Below are 27,627 nucleotides of genomic sequence, written 5' to 3' on the forward strand. Positions count from 1 at the left end.
TAATCAAGGCCCATGGTGAATGAGCAGGGCCACACCTCCTTGGAAATTATCTAATCAGAGTTATCACCTACAGTTGGGTGGGTCACATCTCCATGGAAACAACCTAAACCAAAGGTTCCAAAATAATCAACACTAATACATCTACCCCAAGATTGCATCAAAGAACATGGCATTTTGGGGGGCATAATACATCCAAACTGGCACACTGGGATAACACATAAACATAAGGTATAGCATTTGTCTTTTACTTTCAGTATTTGGGTAAGGAATGAATTGAGAGAAGCCTCATGCAGGGTTTGTAAGAGTCATATTTTTATACAATTAAAATATACTTTTATAATATTGGAAAACAATAAGAGTAAGCATTTGTACTCCAATCAGATTTTTTTTCATGAATATAAAACAATAAACCCCTTTATTACATGAGCTAGGATGGGAGGGGGGAATTATTTGCCTCTCCGGGCCTTGATTTTCCTCAGCTAAAACCCCAGCTCCTTGCCTTCTAGCACAGCCATTTGCTCTGCCACACTGGGCCTGGCCTCGAAGCAATGCATGCAAGAAGCCTGCCCTGCTGGAAATGCTCCTCAAGAAGACTGCTGATCTTGGAATTCTTTTTCCTTTCATCATATTTCTTCTGAATTTTCTTTTATAGTTTTTTTGTGTAAAATTTCTTCCTCCTCAGGATTCAGTTTGGCCCCTTCTTGCAGCCCAGGGGCAGAGCCTAGCAGGACCCCTACCACGGCCGGTAGGGTGTGCTGTCCATGAGCACAAAACAGGCTTCACCAGCTCGTTATTGGATGCCTTGTAGACAACATCGATGATCCTTGTTTTGTGAGTACAGCACTCGGAAGCCCAGGAGAAGTTCTCCACATCCAGCCTCAGGGCACTGTCCTTTTTGTTGCCTTCTCACACACGCACTGTGAGAATGCGTCAGCAGCCAATACCTGTGCTGGCACCAGGTGTCCTAGCTCATACTTCTTCTTCTTGTGGTGGGGCTTTCTCTTGCCCCCAGTCTTGCGGCACTTGTGCCAGTTGTCCCGGGTGATGCCCATTGCACGGCGCTGGCTGGAAAGACGCTCCAATCAGATTTTGAGATATGTAATGAAGTGGGTACAAAATGCATTGTCTGATCAGGGACTCAGGGCACTTGGTTGCACTGGATAATTTTGTGACCCCGTGTAAGATGTGTGAGACTCATGCCAACATGAAGGTTTTGACGTATAAGAGCAGTTTGAACAGAACTCCTGTGCAAGACACCCTCTGCAGGACACTGAGGAGCAGGTGTTGCCCAGGATGGGAAAGTGTTTAAAGCAGGATACCTAACAGAAGGCCAGCAGGCAAGCTCTGGTGTCCCCTGAACCGTGGATCTCCACAGCATCTGAAAGGGAGCATGACTGCGGGTCTTCAATCAGGGTGAGTCTAAAGAAACTCCCAACCTAAGATCACGCAGGGTCTCCTTGAAGACCCCAGCCCATTCCCAAGCCCTGCCCCTCTGGGTGAGGCAGCTGGTGACTGCTCTCTTACATCTGTCACCCTCATCAAACCTCTCCTGGAGGCTGACATGATTTTCCAGACAAAAACTTGGGGAGGGGACAGTGGCCACACACCCAGAGCCAAGAGCCAAAGTATGATGCCCTGTTTCATCAGATCAATTCCAATCCACTTGCGGTTTTTGCTCCACACAGGCAATCTGGTACCCAGAAACTTCAGCTCTGAAGGTGATTGAAATGATCAAAACCCTCGTCAGGTTTCCACATGGAATGACTAAGGAAGTGTGGCAATGTTTTCATTAGATTGAGAAACTATGTTCCACCCTCCTTTCTGATATTTCCAGGATGTCATCATAAATCCCACTGAACCTCCAAGCCAGGGCAAAAGGCTTCCTGCCTCATGCTGGACAGCACTACTTATGAAAACACTCTGCTTTATTTTGAATAGAAATCTGTCTCTTGACAACATCCACCAATTCGTCCTAGTTCTACCCTCTGGGGCCACACAGAACGCATCTGCCCTTTTCTACACGGCAGTCCTTCAGACACCAGAAGAGAACCCCCCTGCAGGTATCTTCAAGACATGATGCCCCTCCAGGCCCTCTGGAAACCCTCCCCCCAGCATGGTCTCTCTTCTCTCAACCCTTCTGTCACCTAAATGTCCAAGTTCAGCAGAGTGTTGTAACCCTGTAACCTGGCTTTCTTGTTGGCCTGAATTGCTTTCCAAACATTCCAGAAATTTGTTATGGTCGTGACAGCCAAGCCCACAAATCCCAGATCCCAATCTCACCACGCAGCTCAAGAACATGTTCAAATCATCCTCTGGCTGGCTTGGCCGGCAGTGGATCCGGCTGGACGTCACCCCCAGCCCCTGGGACAGCCACCACCCCTCAATGTACGCCCCAAGGGTGGAGGCAGCAGGGAGCCTCCCATCACAAGGCCCACATGATTTGTCTCACTTAACAGAAAGTAAGTCAAGACCAGGGAGGTTCCGGGCATCTGCCTCAGGGTTTCCATTGATGGCCATCTGTGAGGTCTTAAACTCCAGTTCCCTGCCCTTGAGTTAGCTCGAGGACCCCACCCTCAGCACTCCAAGTCAGCTCTGCTGGCCAGCAGTCTCGCTCTGAGGGACCTCACCCTTCTGCAAATCACACCCACACTCCCCCTCTGGGTCTTCCTCTGCATCACCAGAGCAGTCATTTATACCCTGCAATAGGTCCTAGCCCACCCTGCCTTGATGCAGGGTTTTATCTGCCTGACCCCGCTTCACCACTTGGACAGGGAGCTCCTTGAGAGAAGCCACTGGGTCTTATTTAGCTCTGTGTCCCTAATCCTACTTACTTTGTCCAACCCCACAAACCCCCAATAAGAAAGGTGGGAATTGAGTACCACTGCCACTGGGGGGGGGGCGGGGAGTCAGGGGAGACCAGCACAGCCTTTGCCCTGGTCTGCTTCCCTGTGTCCATCATAGTGTGGATGGGGAGCTGGGCTGCAAGAGCCTGGGGTCTACAGGCCCCCAGGATGATCCTTTCCTAAGACGTGAGCTCCAATTATGCCTGGCTAGAGAATGTGCTCCAAACCCCAGCCTGTCATCACCTGCCTGCCTTGCACACAGAAACTGGAAGAAAAACCTGACTGGATCAGAACAAACCGCCACCAGTAACTGCAAAGGGCAGTGGGTTTACCAGGTCCCCGATTAGCCTCAGCAGCAAAGCACCTCCTGAGCATTTTCATCACAGCTCAGCACTAGGAGCTAAGATGATGCCCAGCCTGCTGGGTGGAAACCACAACTCAAGGATCCAGGGAGGCCCAGTGTATTGCACAGTGTCACACAATGATGTAGCAAAAGTCAGAAGTCATTCAGAGCACCTAGATCTCTGCTGGTGGAATCAGAGATCTCACAAACTCAAAGAGTCCCTGCTATTCCGGTTTGCTAATGCTGCTGTTTTGCAAAACACCAGAAATGGATTGGCTTTTATAAAGGGGGTTTATTTGGTTACAAAGTTACAGTCTGAAGGCCATAAAGTGTCCAAGGTAAGGATCAACAAAAGGGTACCTTCACTGGAGAAAGGACCCTGGCATCCAGAAAACCTTTGTTAGCTGGGAAGGCACATGGCTGGCATCTGCTTGCTCCCTGGCTGCATTTTACAATGGCATTCTCCAAAATATCAGCTTTCAATGGTCGTCTTCAAAATGTCTCTCTAAGCTGCTCTCCAAATGTCACTCACAGCTTCTCTCTGGTTCTTCTGTCTGTGAATTCCTTTCTATGACTCCAGTGATCCAATTAACACCCACCCTGAATGGGCAGGGTAACACCTCCATGAAAATTATCCAATCAAACATTTCACTCACAGTTGATTGAGTCACATCTCCTTGGAAACACTCAATCAAAGGATTCCAATCTAATCAACACTAATACATCTGCCCCCATAAGATTGCATCAAAGAACATGAAGTTTGGGGAGCATAATACATCCAAACCGTCATACCTGCTAATGCCCCAACCCACACAAAGCTGGCAATGCTGCTGAGGAGTTGTGTTCAGTGGGAACGACAAGTCACTTCTTCCTGGCACCCGTGGTCACAGGGACAGCATATTCGGGCTCGTGAAGAGCTGAGGCTCCACTCCCCGGTCCCCATCTGTGCTTACTTCCGGTGTAATTCCTTCTCCATCCTTAAAGCTCAGGACAGAAACGGGCTGTTCTTACCTGCTAAGATGAAAATGCCCACAAGGATCAGGAAGACCAGCAGGTAGAGCCCGAGAACGGCATGCTTCAGGGCTGACAGCGAGCCCAGCTGGGTGCAGCAGCCGCCTGCCCGCCGTTTCTGGCAAGGACCTGGACAACACGGTTAGGAAGAGAAGAAGGAGGACACTTGAAAACCCTATTAGCTTTTTGGTTTCATCTCTCTCTATTCACATGGAACCCCTCATACACCTTCAGCACATCTGAAAGGCAGCCACCTAGATGGAGAGTTTTTCAGAACGATCACAAGATTTTCAGCTCCTAGCTCTTCCTGCCCTCGGTGCACATGAAGAAGCCAGACAGGCATGTCCACAAGCTCACATGTTCCCACAAACCCACCCACTTTGAGCCAGTCCAAAATGGAAATATGCTTGAATATATGTCCTTTGCAAAGTGTCACTGTCCCATGCAATTAGGGAATATCGAGAGAAAGTAAAACAACAGTTTAAACTAAAATACCTACAGTGTCTGGGAAAGTATAGAAATGAGCAAAACAGGCCAGGTGGGATGGTAGTGAACAAAAAAGCATGTGCCTTGTCTAGGAGAGGTGGCCGTGCAGGGACACGGTTGGGTGTGGCCAGATCCAAAATTTTCAAGATAAGTTAGAAGTAATTATGAGAACTCTCCCTATTTTTAAATGTTGGAACTAATGCAAATTAAAAAAACAAAAATCACTAGGGAATATAAACAAAGCACATTAAGAAAAAAAAAAAAAGAAAACACACACCAAAAAACACATTTGCAAGCTGGATGGATCTGGCCTCAGTTTGCAACCTCAGGATTAGACTTACTGGAAAACAGAATAATGTCATCCTGTGATACTACACAAGATTTGCCAACTTTCAGCTAAAATGGGGGAGTGAAATATCAGTGCTGTAATGAGATTGTTTAGTTCAACCTTTTTAGTTTTTTCAAACTCAAAAAACAGATAAGGAACTGAAACCCAGAGGTGACTGAATCATGCCCCTGCCTCCAAAGACATGTGCTAGTCCTAACTCCCAGTCCTGTGAGTGGGAATCATTTGTAAATGGGATCTTTGAAGATCCTAATAAGATGAGGTCAAACTGAATCAGGGTGAACCTTAATCCAATATGACTGGAGTCCTTATAAGCAAAGGAAATCTGGACACAGTAGCAGAAGCCACAGGAGACCGAAGAGGCAGATCTTCACGTGACAGAGGCAGAGACTGAGTTATGGATTGCTCACAAGCCACCCCAGAAAGCTACAGGCTTTGGAGAAAGCACGGCTTGCCAATACTTTGATTTTGGATATCTAGCATCCCAAACTTTGAGACAATAAATTCTTGTTTTTAAACCAACCAGTGTGTGCTATTTATTATAGCAGTCCTGGCAAACTAAGACAAGAGGGGAACTGACATTTAATTCAGGCACCTGACTTCCCGTGATCTCCCAGCTGGACCTCTCCTTCAAGGCAGCCTTTGTGGACAGCCTGTGCAGAGGTCAGGAAGCTTACTGACCTCCACCTACTAGGTCACCTGGGGTGGAAGGGAAGGGATGTTCTCCCTGCCCTTGCCCCCAGCAAGATATGTAAGACTTGCTGCATCAAAATATGAATTTCCCTGTAATGATTAGTCTCCAGCCCCCTGCGGGGAAAGCCCCCTCCAGAGGGCTCTGTCACTTTGAGAGTGTCACTAACTGGAGCATGTTTCACCTGAGGAAGGTGTGGAAGCAGATAGAGGTTGACAACAGTTGTTGAAATAATTGGTTCAGAAAATGATTACAATCTTTAAAAAGATGGTGTGATGTTTGCAATTCCTTGGTAGGTTTGGGTTGGCAAGGAAAGTACTTCAGGGTCTGTTTGTTAACCTCTCGGGTACAATGACCATCTTGGCTTTCCTGAGGTTTTGTTGCCATGACTGAATGGTGGTGATTAGGTGATACCTTCTGACCCAAATAGCCCTGGCTTCCCAAAGGTACTGTTAAGTGAGAAACACTTTCCCACTCAATTGCTCCATTTCATTAAAACATTGCTGTTAAAATAGGTAAGCAGAACTATTATATATTACCACAAAACACTGGGTACAATTTGGAGCAAGTTGCTGAGAAATACAAACTCAATCACCATCCTCATTAATTCTTAAATATTAGCAAATACTGAAGAGTTAATCTGATTTTCAACTAAGACTTGAACAGAGCATATCTTTCTAACTCACCCTAAATATTCTTTTCCAGGATTTTCTGTCCTTTCACACGCTGTAGGATCTACAAGTGGTTTTGCTCCTAAACACATAGGCTTTTAGCATTTCATCTCTTTTCTAGTGAGAGCCGCTGGCTATCTGATTGCAACTTATCAGAGAAAAGTCTGTTTTACTCAAGGGTGAAAATGATAGGCATGGCATTGTATAATATTATATATTGTATGATCACTATGGTTGTTCCTGCTCTCCGGCTTCCTTTTTAACCTCATGGCAGAGTAGTAGGAGGAGAATCAGACAGCCATCGAGGCTGCTAACTGATACTTGCCTTTGTTATTTGCATGTGTGTTGCTGGCTTACTGCTTGGTTCATAGTAAAGTGATATAGTTAGTTCTATTTTTTTCCCATCAAAAAAGAGTAGGTCCCTTCCCCTTTATCTGAGACTTCTAGATAATAGTGAGAACCCATCCATCACATGCATGATATAGACCTTCTTCTGAAAGATCTTATTTGTTTCAGAAAAACTCAATTACTTTGTGTATTAAACAAAATCCATTTTAAATAGAACATAATAAAGGTTTCAAATAGAGATTTTTCCACAAATGGTCAGACAAGCATGACATGACTGTTTATGGCAAGATGCTTAGAGAATATGATTGCAAGGAAAAGAAGACATTTAAGGGAAAGGCAAGTTATTAAGACTTCCCAAAGCACATTTACTGACTCTTTTTCAAGTGGAAGCAACATGTTAGTTGGGTAAACCATTCAAATTATCTAAGCCTAGTGGAAGATAACACTGCAAATGACATCATCAACATGATGACCTAAGAATCCCCTGAGAAAACCTCACCAGAGATTCAATGAATAAAAGGACAAATCCCACTTGCTGAGAATTCTGGAGGATGGTAGTGACTGGAGAAGGACTCCACAAATGCTGAATCGAAGAAAAATAAAAATATTGGTAGGAAACTTCTGTCCCAGGCCCACCAGTCCTATTTCCTTTCCCTCACCCAGTCCCACACAGCTTGGGAGGTGCTCAGAGGCAGTGGTCTGGACCCTTCCACCTCCCACAGGAACACAGACTATAAAGCAACAGTGAGTTAGAACACCACACATGCCAAGGCATGGGTCCCAAGTCTACAGAGACCCAGGGAGAACACAAGCCACTAAGTCTTGCTGCGTACAAAAGGGCACCCAGAGAGAAAATAGAGAGAGAGACAGACAGACAGACAGACAGACCGCGGTAAAACAGTGGCTGCCAAAGTGGTGTGCTCACTCAGTGCAGTTACTGTTGGCTGGGCCATCTAATTGCAAAAGGACTTTTCTGGATTGACCCCACCTGGCTCCCAGGACAGGATACCTTAACAGGGAAGACCAGAGGCAGAAAAGCCTCACAGAATAAAAGAAGGTGTGTGGGGGGGGGATGGCTGCAGTGAAACTGAACTGCTGTGAGAGGGGGGTCCCAGAACTGAAAAGTGTAAGGAAAATGAGGCACTGGGTGAGGCAGAGAATTGGGTTTTTTTTTTTTTTATTCGTAAATAAAGTTTTATTACGGCACAGCCATGCTCATTTATTTACAGAATTAAGTAGTTGCAATAGAGTCTGTATGTCCAGCAAAACCTAAAATGTTTACTATCTGGCTTTTTACAGAAAAATTTTTGAACCTAAGCATGTTATGAGTCTAATTTAGCAGAAGTTTTAAGATTTGAGCCAATCTTGAGTCTTCAAAGGTAAATTTGACTCTGACAGAATTTTAAATAGAAAGAAATTAGGCATCAATAAAGAATTTTCTGAGGCAGAGAATTTAAACAAATCATAGAGGCTGGGGAGAAAATTCTACACACACAAAAAAAACAAAACAGATCAAGATTCCCAGAGAAGGAACAGAGGAAAGGAGGCTTTCTCCTGAAGGTGAAACAATTAAACAACAAGTGGAGTCTTAAAAATTGTACACCATAACCAGAGCAAGAAAAGGGCTGAGAAAATCTGATCAGTTAAACTCAGGCTATGATTAAGGTCCAGAATAAGTCGGACAAAGCATCAAAAAAGAGCTTTAACAAAGTCTCTTAACAAAGCCAATAATCAATAAACCCTAGACATGAAGGAGAAATGGATCTTCAGAGTTAACTCATTAAGATAATCTGATGCCTAGACCTCAGCAAAAAATTACAAGCCATACTAAGAAGCAGGAAGATAAGGCTCAGTCAAGGGAACAAATTAAAACTTCAGAGGAGACACAGAATTTGGAGAACTAATCAAAGAAGTTCAAACAAATCTTCTAAGTTAATTCAAGGGGATAAGTAAAATATGCATAAAGAGATAAAGAAAATTAAGAAGACAGTGTGTAAGCATAAGGAAGAATTTGAATGTATAAAAAATATCAAAAATTTTTGGGATAAAAGGCACAATAGTAGAGATTTAACTATACTAGAGGCATACAACAGTAGACAGCAACAGGCAGAAGAAAGAATCAGTGAACTAGAAGAAAGGACAATCTAAATCACAGTCAGAAGAACAGATTGAGAAATGAATAGAAAAAAATTGATCAGTATCTTAGGGATTTGAGGGACAGCATGAAGCACACAAACATAGACATCATGGGTGTCTGAGAAGGAGAAGAGAAAGGATAAGGGAAAGAAAGAAAATTTGAGGAAATAATGGCTGAAAATTTCCCAATTCTCATGAAAAACATAAATATACATGTCCAAGAAGCACAATTTACTCTATACAAAATAAATCCTAACAGACCTACTCTGAAACACATATTAATCAGAATGCCAAATATCAAAGATAAAGAAAGAATCCTGAAAGCAGCAAGAGAAAAGAGATTGATCACATACAAGTGATCCCCAATAAGACTAAGTGCCAATTTCTCATCAGAAACCATGGAGGCAAGAAGGCAGTGATAGGATATATTTAAGGTACTCAAAGAGAAAAATTGGCAGCCAGAAATTCTTTATCCAGAAAAACTTTCCTTCAAAAATGAGGAAGAGTTTAAAATAGTCACAGATAACAGAAACTGAGAGGGTTTGTCAACAAAAGACCTGCCCTTCAAGAATTATTAAACGGAGTTTTGCAGGTTTAGAGGAAAAGATAGGCTTGGAATACTGTGAACAAATTAAGATCATCATTATGGGCAACTGTGCTCATTTGGATATATTATGTCCCCCAGAAAAAGCCATATTCTTTAATGCAATCTTGTGTCGGCAGATTGATTAATCTTTTTAATTAGGGTGTGACCTCTTGATTGAATGCTTCATGGAGATTTGGCCCTGCCCCTTCAGATTTGGTCTTGATTAGTTTACTGGAGTCCTTTAAAAAGAGCCACACAGGCTCAGATGCTTGCTGACACTGACACTTAGAGATTTTTGGAGATGCAGACAGAAGGATGTTTAGCTAAGTGATGAAGCCCAGAGTTTGCCCCAGTATATGCTAAAAGAGGACCCCCAGGCACTTGGAGAGAAACATCCTGGGAGAAAGAACCAAGAATGTCCAGGAGCTGAGAAAGGAGCTGGAACACAACCTAGGATCAGCAGATGGCAGCCACGTGCCTTCCCAGCTAACAGAGATTTTCCAGATGCCATTGGCCATCCTTCAGTGAAGGTATCATCTTGTTGATGCCTTAGTTTGGACACTTTTATGGCCTTAGAACTGTAAATTTGTAACCTAATAAACCCCCTTTATAAAAGCCAATCCATTTCTGGCATTTTGCATAATGGCAGCATTAGCAAACTAGAACTGTAACTGAAAGGGTTAATGCAAGACCCAATAGTACCATAACAACAACATACAACTCTACTTTTTAATTCCTATGAGTCAGAATGCAACTGAACAAGAAAAAGGCATTTCCTGATAATGAACCTGCAAAATATAAAGTGGTAAAGTAGGACAAAAACAACATAAAGAGGGGAAACAGAGGGATATGGGAGCAGAGAACATTATTGAAGCTAAGTTGGTATCTTTTCAAATTAGGTGGTTATAGATGTAGGTTGTGTAATATAAACCCCAGAATAACCACAAAGAAAGTATTTTAAAAATATACAAAAGCAAAAATGAGAAAGGAATCAGACAGATCCATAACAAAAGATCAACTGTACAGAAAAAGAGGTTGCAATAAAGGAAAAGAGTGGCAAAAAAAAAAAAAAAAAAGATGTGATATAAAAACCAAAGGACAAAATGGCTGAAGTACTGCCTTTATGGTAATAAAACTGAATGTTAATGAATTAAAGTCCCCAATGAAAAGACACAGATTTCCAGATGGATAAAAAGCATGATCCAACTGTATGTTGTTTACAAAAGACTCACCTTAGACCCAAAGACACAAATAGTTTGAAAGTGAAAGGCTGGAAAAAGACATTCCTTGCAAAGAGTAACCAAAAAAAGAGCTGGGATAGCTATACTAATATTGGACAAAATAGACTTTAGGTCAAAAGCTGTTATAAGAGACAAAGAAGGACACTATATATTAATAAAAGGGGCACTCTACCAAGAAGATTAACAATCATAGATATTTATGTACCTAACCACGGTGCTCCAAAATACATAAGGCAAATATTGGCAAAACTGAAGGGAGAAATAGATGTCTCTACAGTAGTAATTGGAGACTACAAGACACCACTCTCAGAAATAGAATATCTAGACAGAGGATCACTAAAGAAACAGAGAATCTGAATAACTTGAATAATATGATAAATGAACTAGACCTAACAGACACATTCTACCCCAAAACAGCAGGATACACATTCTTCTAAAGTGCACATGGACCATTCTCCAGGATAGATCACATGTTGGGTCAGAAAACAAGTCTCAATAAACTTTAAAAAACTGAAATTTCAGAAGTATCTTCTCTGACCATAAAGGAATGAAGCTGGAAATCAATAACAGGCAGAGAACTAGAAAATCCACAAATATATGGAAGCTACATAACAAACTCTTAAACAATCATTGGTCAAAGAAGAAATTGCATGGGAAATCATTAAATATCTTGACGTGAATAAAAAGGAGAAAGCATATCAAAATTTATGGGATGCAGCAAAGGCAGTGCTGAGATGGAAATTTATAGCACCAAATGCTTACATCAAAATAGAATAGCTAAAATCAAAGACCTAACTGCATACCTGGAGGAACCAGCAATAGAACAGCAAACAAATTCCAAATAGAGCAGAAGGAAAGAAATAAAAAAAGATTAGAACAGAAATAAATGAAATTGAGACTAAAAAACAATAGAGAAAAATCAACAAAACCAAAAGTTGGTTCTTTAAAAAAAAAATCAGTAAAATTGACATATCCTTAGCCAGACTAACAAAGACAAAAGAGAGAAGACACAAAAAAATCAAATCACAAATGGGGGGGGGGGCAGGTATTACTACTGACCCCACAGAAATAAAAAGGATCATAAGAGGATACTATGAACAACTGTATGCCAACAAATCAAACAACCTAAATGAATTGGAAAAATTCATACAAAAACACGAGAATGAACTACACTGACTCTAGATGAAATAGAAGACCTCAACAGATCAATTACAAGTAAAGATATTTAATCAATCATCAAAAACCTCCCCCCAAAAGAAAAGCCCAGGATCAGACGGCTTCACAGGTGAATTCTACCAATTATTCCAAGAAGAAGTATTACTAATCCTGCTCAAACTTTTTTTTGTTTGTTTGTTTTTTGTTTTGTTTTGTTTTGTTTTCATTTTTATTGAGATTGTTCAGATACCATACAATTAACCAAAGATCCAAAGTGTACAATCACTTGCCCCTGGGTACCCTCATACAGCTGTGCATCCATCACACTTAATTTTTGTTCAATTTTTAGAAACTTTTCGTTACTCCAGACAAGAAATAAAGTGAAAGATGACAAAAGAAAAAAAGAAAAGGAAACTCTAATCCTCCCCTATCCCTAACCAACCCCCCTCAATTGTTGACTCCTAGTATTGTTATAGTACATTTGTTACTGTTTATGAAAAAATGTTGAAATATTACTAACTGTAGTATATAGTTTGTAATAGGTATATAGTTCTTCCCTATATGCCCCTCTATTATTAACTTCTAATTGTATTGTCATACATTTGTTCTGGTTCATGGAAGTGATTTCTAGTATTTGTACAGTTGATCATGGACATTGCCCACCATAGGATTCAGTTTTATACATTCCCATCTTTTGACTTCCAACTTTCCTTCTGGTAACATATATGACTCTGAGCTTTCCCTTTCCACCTCATTCACACACCATTCGGCACTGTTATTCTCACATCTTGCTACCAACACCCCTGTTCATTTCCAAACATTTATGTTCATCCTAGTTGAACATTCTGCTCATACTAAGCAACCACTCCCCATTCTTAAACCTCATCCTATATCTTGGCACCTTATATTTCATGTCTATGAGTTTACATATTATAATTAATTCCTATCAGTGAGACCCTGCCATAATTGTCCTTATGTGTCTGGCTTATTTCACTCAGTATATTGCCCTTGAGGTTTTGTCATCAACCCATTTTTTTTTTTAATATGGTTTTGTTCACTCACCATACATTCCATCCCAAGTAAATAATCGATGGTTCTCTGCATGGTCATACATTTATGTGTTCACCATCTTCACCACTATCTATATAAGGGCATCTACATTTCTTCCACAAGGCAGGAGGGAGAGTCAAAGAAGGTAGAGAGGCAAAAGAAAGAGGAAAAAAAAATGACAGCTAGGAAGTAGCAAAAGGAAAAATAACCTTAAATCAAAGTAGAATAAAGAATCAGACAACACCACCAATGTCAAGTGTCTAACATGCCTCCCCTATCCCCCCTCTTATCTGCATTTACCTTGGTATATCACCTTTGTTACATTAAAGGAAGCATAACACAATGATTCTATTAGTTACAGTCTCTAGTTTATGCTGATTGCATCCCTCCCCCAATGCCTCCCCATTTTCAGCACCTTGCAAGGTTGACATTTGCTTGTTCTTCCTCGTAAAAGAACATATTTGTACATTTTATCACAATTGTTGAATACTCTATAGTTCACCAAGTTACATAGTCCCAGTCTTTATCTTTCCTCCTTTCTTGTGGTGTCTCACATGCTCCCCACCTTCCTCTCTCATCCATATGCATAGTTATCTTTGTTCAGTGTACTTACATTGTTGTGCTACCATCTCCCAAAATTGTGTTCCAAACCACGCACTCCTGTCTTCTATCACCCTGTAGTGCTCCCTTTAGTATTTCCTGTAGGGCAGGTGTCTTGTTCAAAAAGTCTCTCATTGTCTGTTTGTTAGAAAATATTTTGAGCTCTCCCTCATATTTGAAGGACAGCTTTGCTGGATATAGGATTCTTGGTTGGCGGTTTTTCTCTTTCAGTGTCTTAAATATATCACACCACTTCCTTCTTGCTTCCATGGTTTCTGCTGAGAGATCCGCACATAGTCTTATTAAGCTTCCTTTGTATGTAATGGTTTGCTTTTCTCTTGCTGCTTTCAGGATTCTCTCTTTGTCTTTGACATTTGATAATCTGATTATTAAGTGTCTTGGCGTAGGCCTATTCACATCTCTTCTGTTTGGAGTATGCTGCGCTTCTTGGATCTGTAATTTTATGTCTTTCATAAGAGATGGGAAATTTTCATTAATTATTTCCTCTATTATTGCTTCTGCCCCCTTCCCCTTCTCTTCTCCTTCTGGGACACCAATGATACGCACATTATTGTACTTTGTTTCATCCTTGAGTTCCCAGAGACGTTGCTCATATTTTTTCATTCTTTTCTCCATCTGCTCCTTTGCGTGTAGGCTTTCAGGTGTTTTGTTCTCCAGTTCCTGAGTGTTTTCTTCTGCCTCTTGAGATCTGCTGTTGTATGTTTCCATTGTGTCTTTCATCTCTTGTGTTGTGCCTTTCATTTCCATATATTCTACTGGTTGTTTTTTTGAACTTTTGATTTCTGCCGTATACATGCCCAGTGCTTCCTTTACAGCCTCTATCTTTTTTACAATATCTTCTCTAAACTTTTTGATTTGATTTAGCATTAGTTTAAATTCCTGTATCTCAGCTGAAGTGTACATTTGTTCCTTTGACTGGGCCATAACTTTGTTTTTCTTAGTGTAAGGTTGTAATTTTCTGTTGTCTAGGCATGGTTTCCTTGGTTATCCAAATCAGGTTTTCCCAGACCAGAACAGGCTCAGGTCCCAGAGGGAAGAAATATTCAGTATCTGGTTTCCCTGCGGGTGTGTCTTAGAAAATTGCTCCAGCCTTTGATGCCTCAGGTCACTGTGCTTTTCTGCCCAGCAGGTGGTGCCTGTTAGCCTGTAATTCTTGACTGGTGTGAGGAGGTATGGCTGTGTTCCCCCAGGCTCTGGGGTCTGGTTCTGAATGGAAAGGGCCCCACCCCTTTCCTCCTAGAGAAGACAGACCCCTCAGGTGGAGGTCATTAGCATTTCAATGGTCTCGCTCTCTGTTTATGCTGCCTCCACCCTTCCCCAAGTCACAGCCCTGGAAACTGAAAATGACTGAGGCTTTCTCCACTGAGCCGAAAAAGAAACAGATAGCCCCCTTCAGACCCAGTCCAAGGCGACCCTCCGGCTCTCCAAGGTCAGTCGTCACCCAAAGCCTCTGTTTTCTGGGGATGCGTACCTGTAGTGAGCAGTTCACACTCGCTACTTAAAACCCCAGTTGGAGCTCAGCTGAGCTATATTTGCTTGCTGGGAGAGAGCTTCTCTCTGGCACCACGAGGCTTTGCAGCTCAGGCTATGGGGGAGGGGGTCTCACGACTTGGCTCCGCAGGTTTTACTTACAGATTTTATGCTGTGTTCTCGGGCATTCCTCCCAATTCAGGTTGGTGTATGATGAGTGGATGGTCTTGCTTGTCCCTCTGCAGTTATTCTGGATCAATTACTAGTTGTTTCTGGTTTTTTGTAGTTGTTCCAGGGGGACTACTTAGCTTCCACTCCTCTCTATGCCGCCATCTTGCCCCGCCTCTCAGACTCTTTTAAAAAATTGAACATTTGGGAACACAATCTAACTCATTCTGTGAGGCCAACATCACCCTGATATCAAAATACATAAAATACTACATAAAATACTACAAGAAAACAAAATTACAGATCAAATTTTCTAATGAATATAGATGCAAAAATCCTCAACAAAATACTTAGAAATAAAATCTAACAGCACATTAAAAGAATTATACACCATTACCAAGTAGATTTTATCCCAGATATGAAAGTAGGTCAACACAAGAAAATGAATCAATGTGATACACCACATTAATAAATTCAAGGAAGAAACCACATGATCATCTCAATTGCTGCAGAAAAGGCCTTTGACAAAATTCTGCATCCTGTCTTGATAAAAACACATAGAAAAATAGGAATAGAAGAAAACTTCCTCAACATGATAAAGGGCATATATTAAAAACCCACAGCTAACATTATACTCAGTAGTGAAAGACTGAAAGCCTTCGCTCTAAGATCTGGAACAAGACAAGGATGCCCAGTGTCACCACTGTTACTGAACATTGTCCTGGAAGTTCTAGCCAGAGCAATAAGGCAAGAAAAAGAAATAAAAGACATCCGAATTGGAAAGGAAGAAGTAAAACTTTCACTATTTGCAGGTGACATAAACCTGTATCTAGAAAATCCAGAAAAATTAACAAAAAGCTACTAGAGCTAATAACCGAATCCAACAAAGTGGTGGGGTACACAATCAACATGCAAAAATCAGCAGTGGTTCTACAGACTAGTAATGAGCAATCTGAGGATGCAATCAAGAAAAAAATCCCATTTACAATAGCAACTAAAAGAATCAAATAACCTAGGAATAAACTTAACCAATGATGGAAAGGACTAGGACTTGTACAAAGAGAACTATAAAACATTGCTTAAAGATATCAAAGACCTATAAAAGGAAGGACATGCAATGTTCATGATTGGAGGACTACAACATATCATTAAGATGCCAATTCTATCCAAAGTGATTTACAGATTCAGTGCAATCCCCATCAAAATTCCAATAGCCTACTCTGCAGAAATGGAAAAGTCAATTATCAAATTTATTTGGAAGGATAAGAGGCCCCGAATAGCCAACAACATCTTGAAAAAGTAGAAGGAAGTTGGGTGACTCACTCTTCCTGACTTGATAGCATATTACAAAGCTACAGTAATCAAAACAGCATGGTACTGGCATAAAGATAGACAGGTTGACCAATGGATTAGGCGTGAGGGTTCAGAAATAGACTCTCGCATCTATGGTAAATTGATTTTTGACAAGGCTGCCAAATCCACACAACTGGGACAGAACAGTCTCTTCAACAAATGGTGCTGGGAGAACTGGATGTCCATATACAAAAGAATGAAAGAGGACCCCTATCTCACACCATATACAAAAATTAACTCAAAATGGACAAAAAACCTAACATAAGATCCAGAACCATACATAAAACTCCTAGATGAAAATGTAGGGAATCGTCTTCAAGATCCTATGGTAGGCAATGGTTTCTTAGACTTTACACCCAAAGTACAAGCAATGAAAGAAAAAACAGATAAATAGGACCCCCTCAAAATTAAACACTTTTGTGCTTCAATGGCCTTTGTTAAGAAAGTGAAAAGGCAGCCTACTCAAGGGGAGAAAATATTTGGAAACTACATACCTGATAAGGGTTTAATATCCAGAATATATAAAGAAATCCTACAACTCAACAACAGAAAGACCAACAACCCAGTTAATAAATGGACAAAAGACTTGAATAGAATTTTTCCAAATAGGAAACACAAATGGCTTAAAAGCACATGGAAAAATGCTCAACATCACTAGCTATTAGGGAAATGCAAATCAAAACCTCAATGAGGTATCATTTCACACCTACTAGAATGGTCACTATCAAAAAAAAAAGAAAACTACAAGTGTTGGAAAGGATGTGGAGAAATAGGAACACTCATTCACTGCTGGTGAGAATGTAAAATGGTGCAGCCGCTGTGGAAGACAGTTTGGCAGTTCCCCAGGAAGCTAAATATAGAATTACCTTATGACATGGCAATCCCACTACTAGGTATATACCCAGAACAATTGAAAGCAGGGACTTGAACACATATTTGCACACTGATGTTCACAGTTGCATTATTCCCAATTGCCAAAAGATGGAAGTAACCCAAGTGTTCATCAACCAATGAATGGATAAATAAAATATGGTATATACATACAACAGACTATCATTCAGCTGTAAGAAGGAATGAAGTCCTGATGCATGCGATTACATAGATTAACTTTGTGCACAGTATGTAGAGTGAAATAAGCCAGACACAAAAGGGCAAATATTGTATTATCTCACTAATATGATGTAATTAAAATAAGCAAAGTCATAGAGTTAAAATCTAGAATTTATGTTACCAGGAATAAAGGTAGAGAATGGGGAGGTGATATTTAATTTTTGCAGAATTTTAAATTAGGTGGTTTGTAAATGTTTGGAGATGGATAGAGGTGAAAGTAGCACAGTGTTGTGAGTATAATTAACAGTGCTGAATTATGCATGTGAATGTGGTTGAAAGGGGAAATTTAGGGTCGTGCATATCACTACCTAGAGTATAAAACATGGGACTGTATTACATAGTGAACTTTGTTGTGGATGATGACCATGGTTAACAATACAAAAAAAGAATATTCTTTCATTAACTAGAGCAAATGTACATCACCATTACAAGGTGTTAACAATAGGGTGGCATATGGGAAAATATATACCTAATGCAAATTGTGGACCATAGTTAACAGTAATATTTTAATATTCTTTCATCAGTTGTAAGAAAGATACCTCACCAAGGCTAAGTGTCACTAATAAAGGGGATAAGGAGTATGGAGTTTTTCTTTTTGGAGTAATGAAAATGTTCTAAAATTGATTGTGGTGATAAATGCACAATTTTGTGAATCTACCACTAGCCATGGATTATATGGTGTGTGAATATATCTCAATAAAACTGCTTTTTTTAAAAAAAGAAAGTTCTTTCATGAATTGTAACAAATGTTCAACACCGTACAAGGTTTTAATAATAGGGTGGTATAGGGGGAAAATACACCTAATGTAGACTATGGATAATAGTTGAAACACTATTTTAATAATCTTTCATCAATTCTAACAAAGTTAACTACTGTTAAAAAAAATAGTACAATTACAAAATCAGTGTAATAATCAATTTTGACAGAAGTCCCAACAAAGCAACGTGTTGGTGATGGGACGGTGTCTGGGAATCCTATATTTCATGCATGATTGTTCTATAAACCCACAGCTTCTCTAATAATAATAAAAAAAAAACACTCCAACATGATATAACCAGCAAAGGCAAAGTAAAAAGTGCAGTCATTTTTTATTAAAGGAAAGAACAAAAAAATAAAAATATAGAGGGTTTGACACATGGATTTTAATGGTGAAAACTTTACCAGACACTTATTGACACCCACTGTCAACTGCCCTATTGTGGTAGCCAGCCTCTAAGGTGGCCTCAAAGATCCCCAGCCATCCCTTCCCACATGGTACCAGGGTTGGTTTGTGTGACCAGTAGAGTATGGCGGAAGTGATGGAGTGTCATTCCTGAGATTAGACAGTGACACTGCAGCTTCCTTACTGCTCACTCTTTCTCTGATTGCTCATTTTGGGGGAAGCCAGCTGCTGTGTCATGAAGAGCCCTGTGGTGACACCCACAGGGTGGGGAGCCAAAGCCTTCGGCCAATAGCCCCATGAGTGAGCCCAGATGCCAGTCTGCCAGCCCAGCCAAGGTTCAGATGACTGCCACCCCAGCTGATAACTTGACTGCTTCTCATGAGAGACTGAGCCAGAACAACCCAGCTGAGTTGCTCCCAGAGTCCTCCCAGATTATATTATATATAAACATATTTTGGAGCAAAAATTGGATCTGAAAAACAAATTTTGGCTTTCCTTGCACACCTATACTTCCTCAGAAACTGTGTGAGATATATTTTTGTTGTTAAGTCACTAAGATTTGGAGTAATTTGTTATTCAGCAATTGTGATACTTAGGTTCATCTGTCAACTTGGCCAGGTGATGGTGCCCAGGTGTCTGGTCAAGCAAGCACTGGCCTTTGTTATTGCAAGGGCATTTGTGGCTAGTTAATAAACCAGAAGGCTGGTTTACTAGATCATCAATCATTTGACTGCACCTGTGACTGATTACATCAACAAGGGGTTTATCTTCCACAATGAGAGAATTCAATCAGCTGGATTTAATCCAATCACTTGAAGACTTTTAAGGGAGAGAGAGAGAGGACTTTCACTTCTTTGGCTAGCCAGCAAAGCACTTCCTGAGGAGTTCATTGAATACCTTTGTCAGAGTTGCCAGTTTGCTGCCCGCCCTATGGAATTTGGACTCATGCATCCCCACAGTTGTGTGAGAAACTTTTATAAAATCTTATATTTACAGATATCTCTTGTTGGTTTTATTTCCCTAGAAAACCCTAACTAATACAGCAATTGATAATGATGCAATGTAAAGAAAATAAGTTACAAGAAGGAGAGATTTCCTCAGTGTTGTTCACTGCCAACTTTCCAGTTCCTAGTCCAGTGTCTGGTACATGGTAGACACTCAAAAAATATTGGCTGAACCAGAATCAGTATATGGCCACTGACCTTCAGATACAGTCAGAGGGGAAAAAGACATGTAAAAGGTAACTATTATCAAGGAAGAATTAAATATGTGTGTTAGAGAGAGATGGTGCAAAGCGTCACACTGAAAAAGTAATGATTCATTCCATGTTGGGAGCTGGTCCCAGAGCAGTAACTCAGCAGGGCTTTGAAGAATGGGCTTTTCTAGACGTGCTAAAACCGGTTACTTTCTCCTCCATTTTATCATACAATTTATAGCTAGTTTTAATTTTAAAACTGTGACTTTAAGAGGACAGCGTTCTTCCTCTCTATGAACACAGATGTGAAGGAAGCACCAGACAAAGCTGTTAGTTATTAAACAAAGTTGTTGTTAGCAGACACAGTCACACAAGAACAGATCAGTGGGGAAAATGTCAAAACAAACCAAAACAAAACTTTCAGGATCTAGGAGAACCAAGGGAAAAGGTTTTTCCATCTTGCAATGGTCTCCAGAAATGAACATAGCATCTCAGGAGATGCAGAAGCTGAGGAAAGTGGACTCAAGATGCCTTGGGGAGGGCAAGGCGAGCTGCTCCAAGACAGCAAATCAAAGCTAAAAATTAAATACAAAGTGCCTGAAGAAATAGCCCAAATGCCAGGCAGGGAGATGCTGTTGCATCTCTGCATGGAGCACATAGCTGTTGCTGATTGGCTGGAAGCAGTCAGGGAGATGGTTTCCGCAGCCCTAGGTATCCCATCTATGTACACCTGCACATTTTCTTCATATCTGAGTATCCCTGGGCTGATATTTTCTTTGTCACTCCACTTTTTTTTAACCTTAATTTATTTTAGAAGGAAATTTTACATTACCACCCTAAGTGGAAAATTAGTATTTTCCTATTACACATTAAAGTAAATACCTAACTACTAAAATAACAAATTTACACATGTATTTCAAAGCCATCTTGAGGACCACTGTATTATATATAGCTACATTCTGGGAAACTGACTTCAATAAATGTAATTAAACCACAGCTAAATGCCAAGCTGGAAGAAGAAATTTCACACTGAGAAGCTTTCATTTATAGAAAATCCAGAACAAGCTTTCTAGATGTCCAAGATTAACAGTATTCTGGAAGGTAGTATGTTAGGAGCAGGGTGTGTCTTATTAATCTCCCTCTGCCCATCAACCAGCCGCACACTGCAGAACTTCAAAAAGGTTTTGTTAAACAAATGCAAGAACAAAGACGTGTAAGACATTTCTTTTTGCTGAAAATATTATTTCTGAATTTTTCTTATGCACATAAATATTCAAACTCTAGTTGGCCACATAAACATATTTTTGAGCAAAATTTTCATCTGAAAAAATAAACCCTTGGCTTTCCTTGTGCAACCATAACTTCTGATTGCTACTTAGCAACCATGTAGGTTATCTGTGGGCGCAATTCACTGAAACTGAGTTGACACCTTAAATTCACCCTGGCTGAGCATCAAAATCACATGTGGAGCTTTTTAGAAATAACGAGGTCTGAGCCCCAGCCCTGGACACTCTGATTCAGAAGGCCTGGGGAGGAGCCCCCAATGATGAAATCACAAAACTATGGCACAGAGGTGCACAGTACTGGAGAAAGGCATTTGTCATATCGAAAGATGCATTCTTGGAAAATAAATGAAGTCTGACTACTATAAGAGCTTGGCTTATTTTTTTTAAATAAATCTTTCATTTCTTTTTAATAGGACATGTCCAAAAAAGGATTGTCTCAAACTATTTTATTACCCCCAGAGGTTAAAATGTGTGCAGGGGTTCCCTATAATAATGGGAACAGGAACGCCCCCAAAGAGCTTTTGCTAAAATACTGTATGCTGGAGGTGGGGAGGAGCTCAGGAAAGGAAAGTTTGTGTACAAACCATACAGCCTGGGAGAGTTTAGCTGAGGCTGAGTAGGGAGAGGAGCCCCGAAGTCAGGGCACACTGTGCTGGGAGCCCTAGGATCCCTGGATCCTGCTTTCTCTGAATGGGGCAGGTCAGTGTCCCTAACACTCTCACCGGGTGAAAAGCTTGGATTTGGGGCACAGTGGAGGTGGATTCAAAACCCACCTCTGTCATGTATTGATTGTGAGAAAGCATCCTGGAGCTACCCCTTTCATTAATCTATCCTTGCCTAGAAAAATAATTTTTCAATTTCTTAAGAACTAATATTCAGTTTCTTAATATTGATTTCAGAGTATCTGGGGAGTTATCTGCTTGCGTTTATTTTCCTCTATACAAATTGGATCTGATAAAAGTGTTTATTTCCAAAGAAATTAGGTCTTAATGTTATAAAAAACAGGACGCACTTATTCAGTGGTCACCTACTTAAGTTTTCTCAACGGCACATATCCAGTCATTTTCTTTTTGTTCTCACTGGTGCCCCAGCTTGTAAACAGCAGGTGGAGACAGGGTTTTATTGCTGGGAGGGAGCTCAGGGTCATCTCATCCCAGGAGCTTCATTAAAATTGCCCCAGGCTAACTTCATTAGAATAAATTGCCTCATTCTTTCATTCTGTTTGCTCATTGTGCACATTGTTCTTTGTAATAGGCAGCCCGGAATAATCTCTGTCTATGAAGCTGCCACCACTTCCTGGTTTTAATGGGGGTCCCTGTCTACTTGCTCTGGGTGAAGGGAAGAAGGAGGGTGTGCAGGAAAGATACTGTGGGTTTCTTGAGACACCCACTGGAGCTTCATCTGACATATATGAACAGCTCTCACTTGAGACTGGGAGGTTCCCCAACAACCCACTGGGGTACAGTAAACACCAACCATCTTCTGCCCTGGAGAATCACAGCCGGGGCCCCAGGTAGGAGCCTCACCTTCCAATACAATGGCAGAGAGATGGAATCTGAGACTTCCACATGCATTTCTAAGAAAGGGAGAGGGGGTAGAAGGAGGGACAGCCAGAACCAACTCCATTTAGATTTTATGATGACCTGGGACAATTTCTCCTAGTACTTTCAGAGATATCTTGTACTTTTGTAATTTCCCCACAGTGTTTGTTATTTTTCTCAACCTCTATTTCCCAAGTTCCTCTGCATAAGATTTCTTGAAAACAAAAGGGGCTTGTGTGCTTATTTCAGCAGGAGGAGAGCAGGAGGAGGAAGGGAAGCTGGCTGGTGTGCATCTTATTTTGCAGCTGAGGGTGAGGGATGAAGAGAAACCCAGGTGGGCGGGGAGACGAGGGGAGTCAGGGTGAGCTGGAAGGTCACTGCAACCAGGAGGAAGGTAGAGAGCCAGGGAAGTCCCCAGGAAGAAGTAGGTCCTGGGACCTGGTGGAAGATGCTGTACTCGTGTCCAAAATGGACAGTGCACTGATGGGAAGAAATGCTGTCTCAATGTGAAAACACTCAAACAGCAGCAGGCTCAGAGCTCTGCCTAAATTGTGGCCCAAAGACTCTCCTCCTATAAAGCGGCCCTGGATCCCTATCAAAAAGATCCCCAATTCCCCTCCTGGCCCCTGTCAAAGCCAGTAAACATCGGCTGATGTTTGCAATGTGAAAGCCAGGGCTCGGGATGGTAGGGTGCTAGTGCAACTCTGTCCCACCTCCACCTCCACTGCAATCAGATGAATAGGCTTATCCTCTGGGTAGGAATGAGTACGTTTAACCCCTCCTGTCTCTCTTCCTCAATTCCCATCACTCATTCCATTGGAAGAGGCACTTCTGTGTCCTGTTTTGAAGACAGGGAGGCTAAGATCCCAGCGTATGCAACCTGTGCAGGGCCGAGCTGGATAGGTCTCTGAAACCTACAGTGCAGAATCCTCCAGCACAGCTGTGTCTACACAGCAAGCAGGGCACCCTGCACCACAGAGGGAAGTTCAGCAGAGATGGATGAAGATGTTGGACCTGTCATTTGGTGATGTCTGGAACCAACACTTATGTATAAAGCTTTGTTTGGAAATTGTGGACCAAGATAGGCTAGCTAGTGATTTGAAGAGCATTGTACCTGTAAATCAATGAACAGAAGTGCTGATTTGCAGAGGGTGAGCACTGGGAGGGCAGGGTCTATGTCTTATTCATCTCGATATCCCACAGGGCCCAAAATATAGCAAATGCTTAATTAACATCTGTTGACCGTTTGTAGGAAAATGCACTAATAAAACGAACACAAATTTTCTGTGCACTCCCAGCCAGTGAGTTTGTCCGTGTGTACCCCGTTCAGGCTTTGGAACCTCCAAAAAAGTAACACAAAAGAATAACAGCTGCCATTTCCCAAGCACTGACTCTGGGCCGAGCACTTTATATCTATTACTTTTAAACACCACAACCATCATGAAGACAGTTATTACTCCCATTGTGCAGATAAGAAAGCTGAGGCTCAGAGAGGTCAGATGACTTGCCTGAGGCAAATGGCAGAGTTGGATTTTTTTAGCCTTGAAGAAAGGAGGAAATGTGAGGTCAAGAGTGAATGACTGCTAGTCAGGAGTTAAGGGAAGGACCATAACAAGGGCAATTTGTTCATTCAATCAGCAACCATTTCTTAAGCAAGGTGTCATAAGTAAGAGTGCTGATTTCTGGACTCCATCTCTGTTGCCCATTTAGTTTACTATGAAAAGGGCAGCTCCCTCTCCCACAGGCAACCGTCCCATGCATCCTGGAGAGTCAGGCTGCTTCAGGAGCACACAGCAAGGACTCCGTGCCTGTTTGCTTTTTCTCTGCTGGTTGTCCCAGAGACAGGGACTGCAGCCAGGAAACCCTAGACAGGAACCATCCTTGCCGTTACTTAATTTACCTTGGTATCCACAGGTTGTTCTGTTTCCAGGTTTCCTCTGGTGGTAAGAGTTTTGCCCCTCCACCCCCAAAGAACTCTCATCATGACCTAGAGTCTGGGACCTTGACTAGCTACCAATAAGACTATGTAGCTTTGAAAACTTATCTAGAAACAGAATAGCAAGAACAACAATTTTTATATTTCTGATTACAAAACATAACTCCTTTCGTAAGAGAGCCATTCTTGGAAGGAAAGGGAAGGGGCACACCCGACAAGCCAAGGAGACCAGAGGCAGCCCTAGGCTTCAACAAGGTAGGGGGCAGCTTCTTACACCCCCCAACTGTCAAGACACTGCTCCTCTTACCTCTTACCTGTCCCCTTCAGGGATCCAGAGTATAAACCCACAGGCTAAAGGCATCTCCCCAAAGACAGGGAAATGCTTAAAATACTGAAGACATTACATTCACATTTTAATGGACAGCCTTGGGTCAGGAGTGGGGAATCCTCACAACTTTGGAGGGAAGAAATGGAGCTCCCAGGTTTGGCAGAGTATATTGAGGTCTGAGTGGGATGGGGAACCCAGATGTCAGGATGAAACTTGTTGGGCAAGGGACACAAGGTCCAGCTCACTTGCAGTTGTGGACAAATTATGAGATGCCCTTGCCCTCCCCGTTCCTCCTCAGTCCACCCCTCCTGATCTGATTGCTGCCGTCTTCCCCCCTCCTGCCTCTCCTTTGCTGTATCTTCCCTGTCCCTCCTCCATCAGTGAGATTCCCTGTGCTCTCCAATGTGACCCTTGAATAATTTGAGGTGTCAGTAAAGGAAGCTAAAGCCAGCACCCCCCTTCCCTCTGGCCTCCCCTCTTAAAGGACATTTCCTACAGACAAAGTTTCTGCCCAGCTTATGCCCCATGTGAACATGTAGGATTATCTGAACTTGACCTGAACCTCAAGTTGGATGGGAGGAAGTGGGGATGCCAGCTCGTGGGACAGACACCGATGAGCAGCAGCTTCAGGACACTGTGCAGAGGGTGCAGAGCTGTGGTCTTAAAGTCAATAAAAAACTACATCCAAGGGGCGGGTCACAGGCCAGCCCTGCACTGCCAGGCCTCCTCTTTCACGGATGTGTTTATATTTTCCAGAATCCACAGGGGTGGGGTGGGAGCATTTCTCAGACCTGATGTCGGTCTTGAGGGTTAGTATCCCCGGCTCCCTCAGCAGCCATTCAAGACCGTCACTGTGCTCTTGTCCAAACCCATTTGAATTTATATCTGTTTCCTGCCAGCAGCACCTCTTAGGATAATTCATTCCGTCTGTCTCCTATACTTTAGCCATTTATTCCCACGGCCCCACCCTAGCCTTGTCATGGTCCAGAACCGCTCCACCTCTGAAACCTTACACTCCCGTAATCCACCCCCAGCCCGGCCACCATCGAGGACCCTCCCAGCCCTCGTAGCCCTCGCTGTCCCTAGACCTGCTCTTCCATTGGGTAAGGACTCCCAGGTCTGGACGGTGGGGAACAGAATTGAGCTGTGACAAAGGGCTGCAGTTTAAGGACCAGGCAGACTTGGATTGGCATCCAGACCCTGCCCCAATTAGCTGGTGACCTTGGACAGTTCACTTCACCTAAGACTTCATTTTCTCAAATACAAAGGAGAATAATGATACCATATACTGAGTTTTAATTGAGATAATTTACTAAAGCCTTGAGCACAGTGCCTGCCCACTCCACCAACAGGAGTCACTGTATTATTATCAGTTCTAATCGGACTCCTGCCATCCTCCCCTAGCTTCCTCCAGCCTCCCCCAGCCTCCATGACGCCCCCAGCCAGAGCCAAAATGAACCTGAGAGCTCCAGTGCTCCAGGACAACGCCACCTCTGTCCTGACCGACACAGCACAGTGGCAGGAGTGGGTGCCAGTGCCCTAGGACTTCGTGTGCTCCTGGGAACCAGCAGGATCAGGATCAACCTCACTGGGTCCTGTATCTCGGTTAGTATCAGCCTCAAAGGAGGCCCCAGGATTCCCAGGGCAACCTCGTCACCCATATTACAATCCCCAAAGGGTGTTGTTTATTCCCTTTTTGACCCCATCTCCCTCTGCAACCCCTGAGACCTTCCCACTGTGGCCACTGGATCTCTCAGTCAGTCATCAGCAAAATCCCCCATTTCTCAACCTCTGCTCTGAATTTCTAAATTTTCTTCCTCGTTCTAATGGAAACCTGACTCCTTTCTGCTTCCCTTGCCCTCTCAAGTGTGGATCATTCTTTCCCACTCTCCTTATGCTACACTGGTCTACCAGCGAAGTCGCCATTTTCCTTTGTTTCTCATTGTTTCTCCCACACCTTTCTCTCTCTTTCCTCCCTAAAAAGCCTCAGCGTGGACTCATGTGTCATAACACCATCCACCTTTTCTTGGGCAGTCATCTGCGAACCTTCCCCTCTCCTGGCTCACTGTCACTCTCTCTAAATCTCCAGTCATAACTCTTGAGTGACCCCCTCTCCTCACTGATTATAACCTCCAGCTGTCCTTAGCCATTCACTTTGAGCTCTTCTGCTGTGCTAGAGTGTCTTTGCCAATAATTGAAACCCTTTCTTAATCGCAGTTTCCTAATGTCTATCTTTCCAGTGCACTCTCTAGTATCCTGACTCTGGGGTTCTTTGACACTACATGGGCTTCACTAGGACCTACAGATCATTGATCCTATACCCTTTTGACTACCTCTTACCACTCATGTTCTTACTTCCCTTTTTATCCAACTTATATTCCATGATTTACATTGGCAACTCCCTTACTTATATTCTAAACTTCCTTGCCCCTCTTTTGCTTCCTCCTATTCACTTGGCAAAACTCAAACTTTGGTTAAATCTAACTTTCTGCCAATTCTGCATTTCCATCCACATGGCTAAGCAAAGCTGGAAAAAAAAAAGAAAAATA

The 27,627-nt window shown here is 42.2% G+C and overlaps 1 protein-coding gene and 1 pseudogene across 3 annotated transcripts in view; both read right to left on the reverse strand.

The window, feature by feature from the left end:
- The window catches only part of SCARA5 (scavenger receptor class A member 5), a 123,311-nt gene that overhangs the window by 79,805 nt on the left and 15,879 nt on the right, over positions 1-27,627 (reverse strand). For all 3 annotated transcript variants that reach the window (XM_037813382.1, XM_037813383.1, XM_037813384.1), the window contains one exon: positions 4,198-4,326. In XM_037813382.1, the coding sequence (XP_037669310.1) occupies positions 4,198-4,326 (129 nt within the window). The remainder of the gene's footprint in view (positions 1-4,197; positions 4,327-27,627) is intronic.
- Positions 447-1,052, reverse strand: LOC119516874 (annotated as a pseudogene).

The sequence above is a fragment of the Choloepus didactylus genome, chromosome 20, assembly GCF_015220235.1.
Source record: "Choloepus didactylus isolate mChoDid1 chromosome 20, mChoDid1.pri, whole genome shotgun sequence".
Classification (NCBI taxonomy): domain Eukaryota; kingdom Metazoa; phylum Chordata; class Mammalia; order Pilosa; family Megalonychidae; genus Choloepus; species Choloepus didactylus.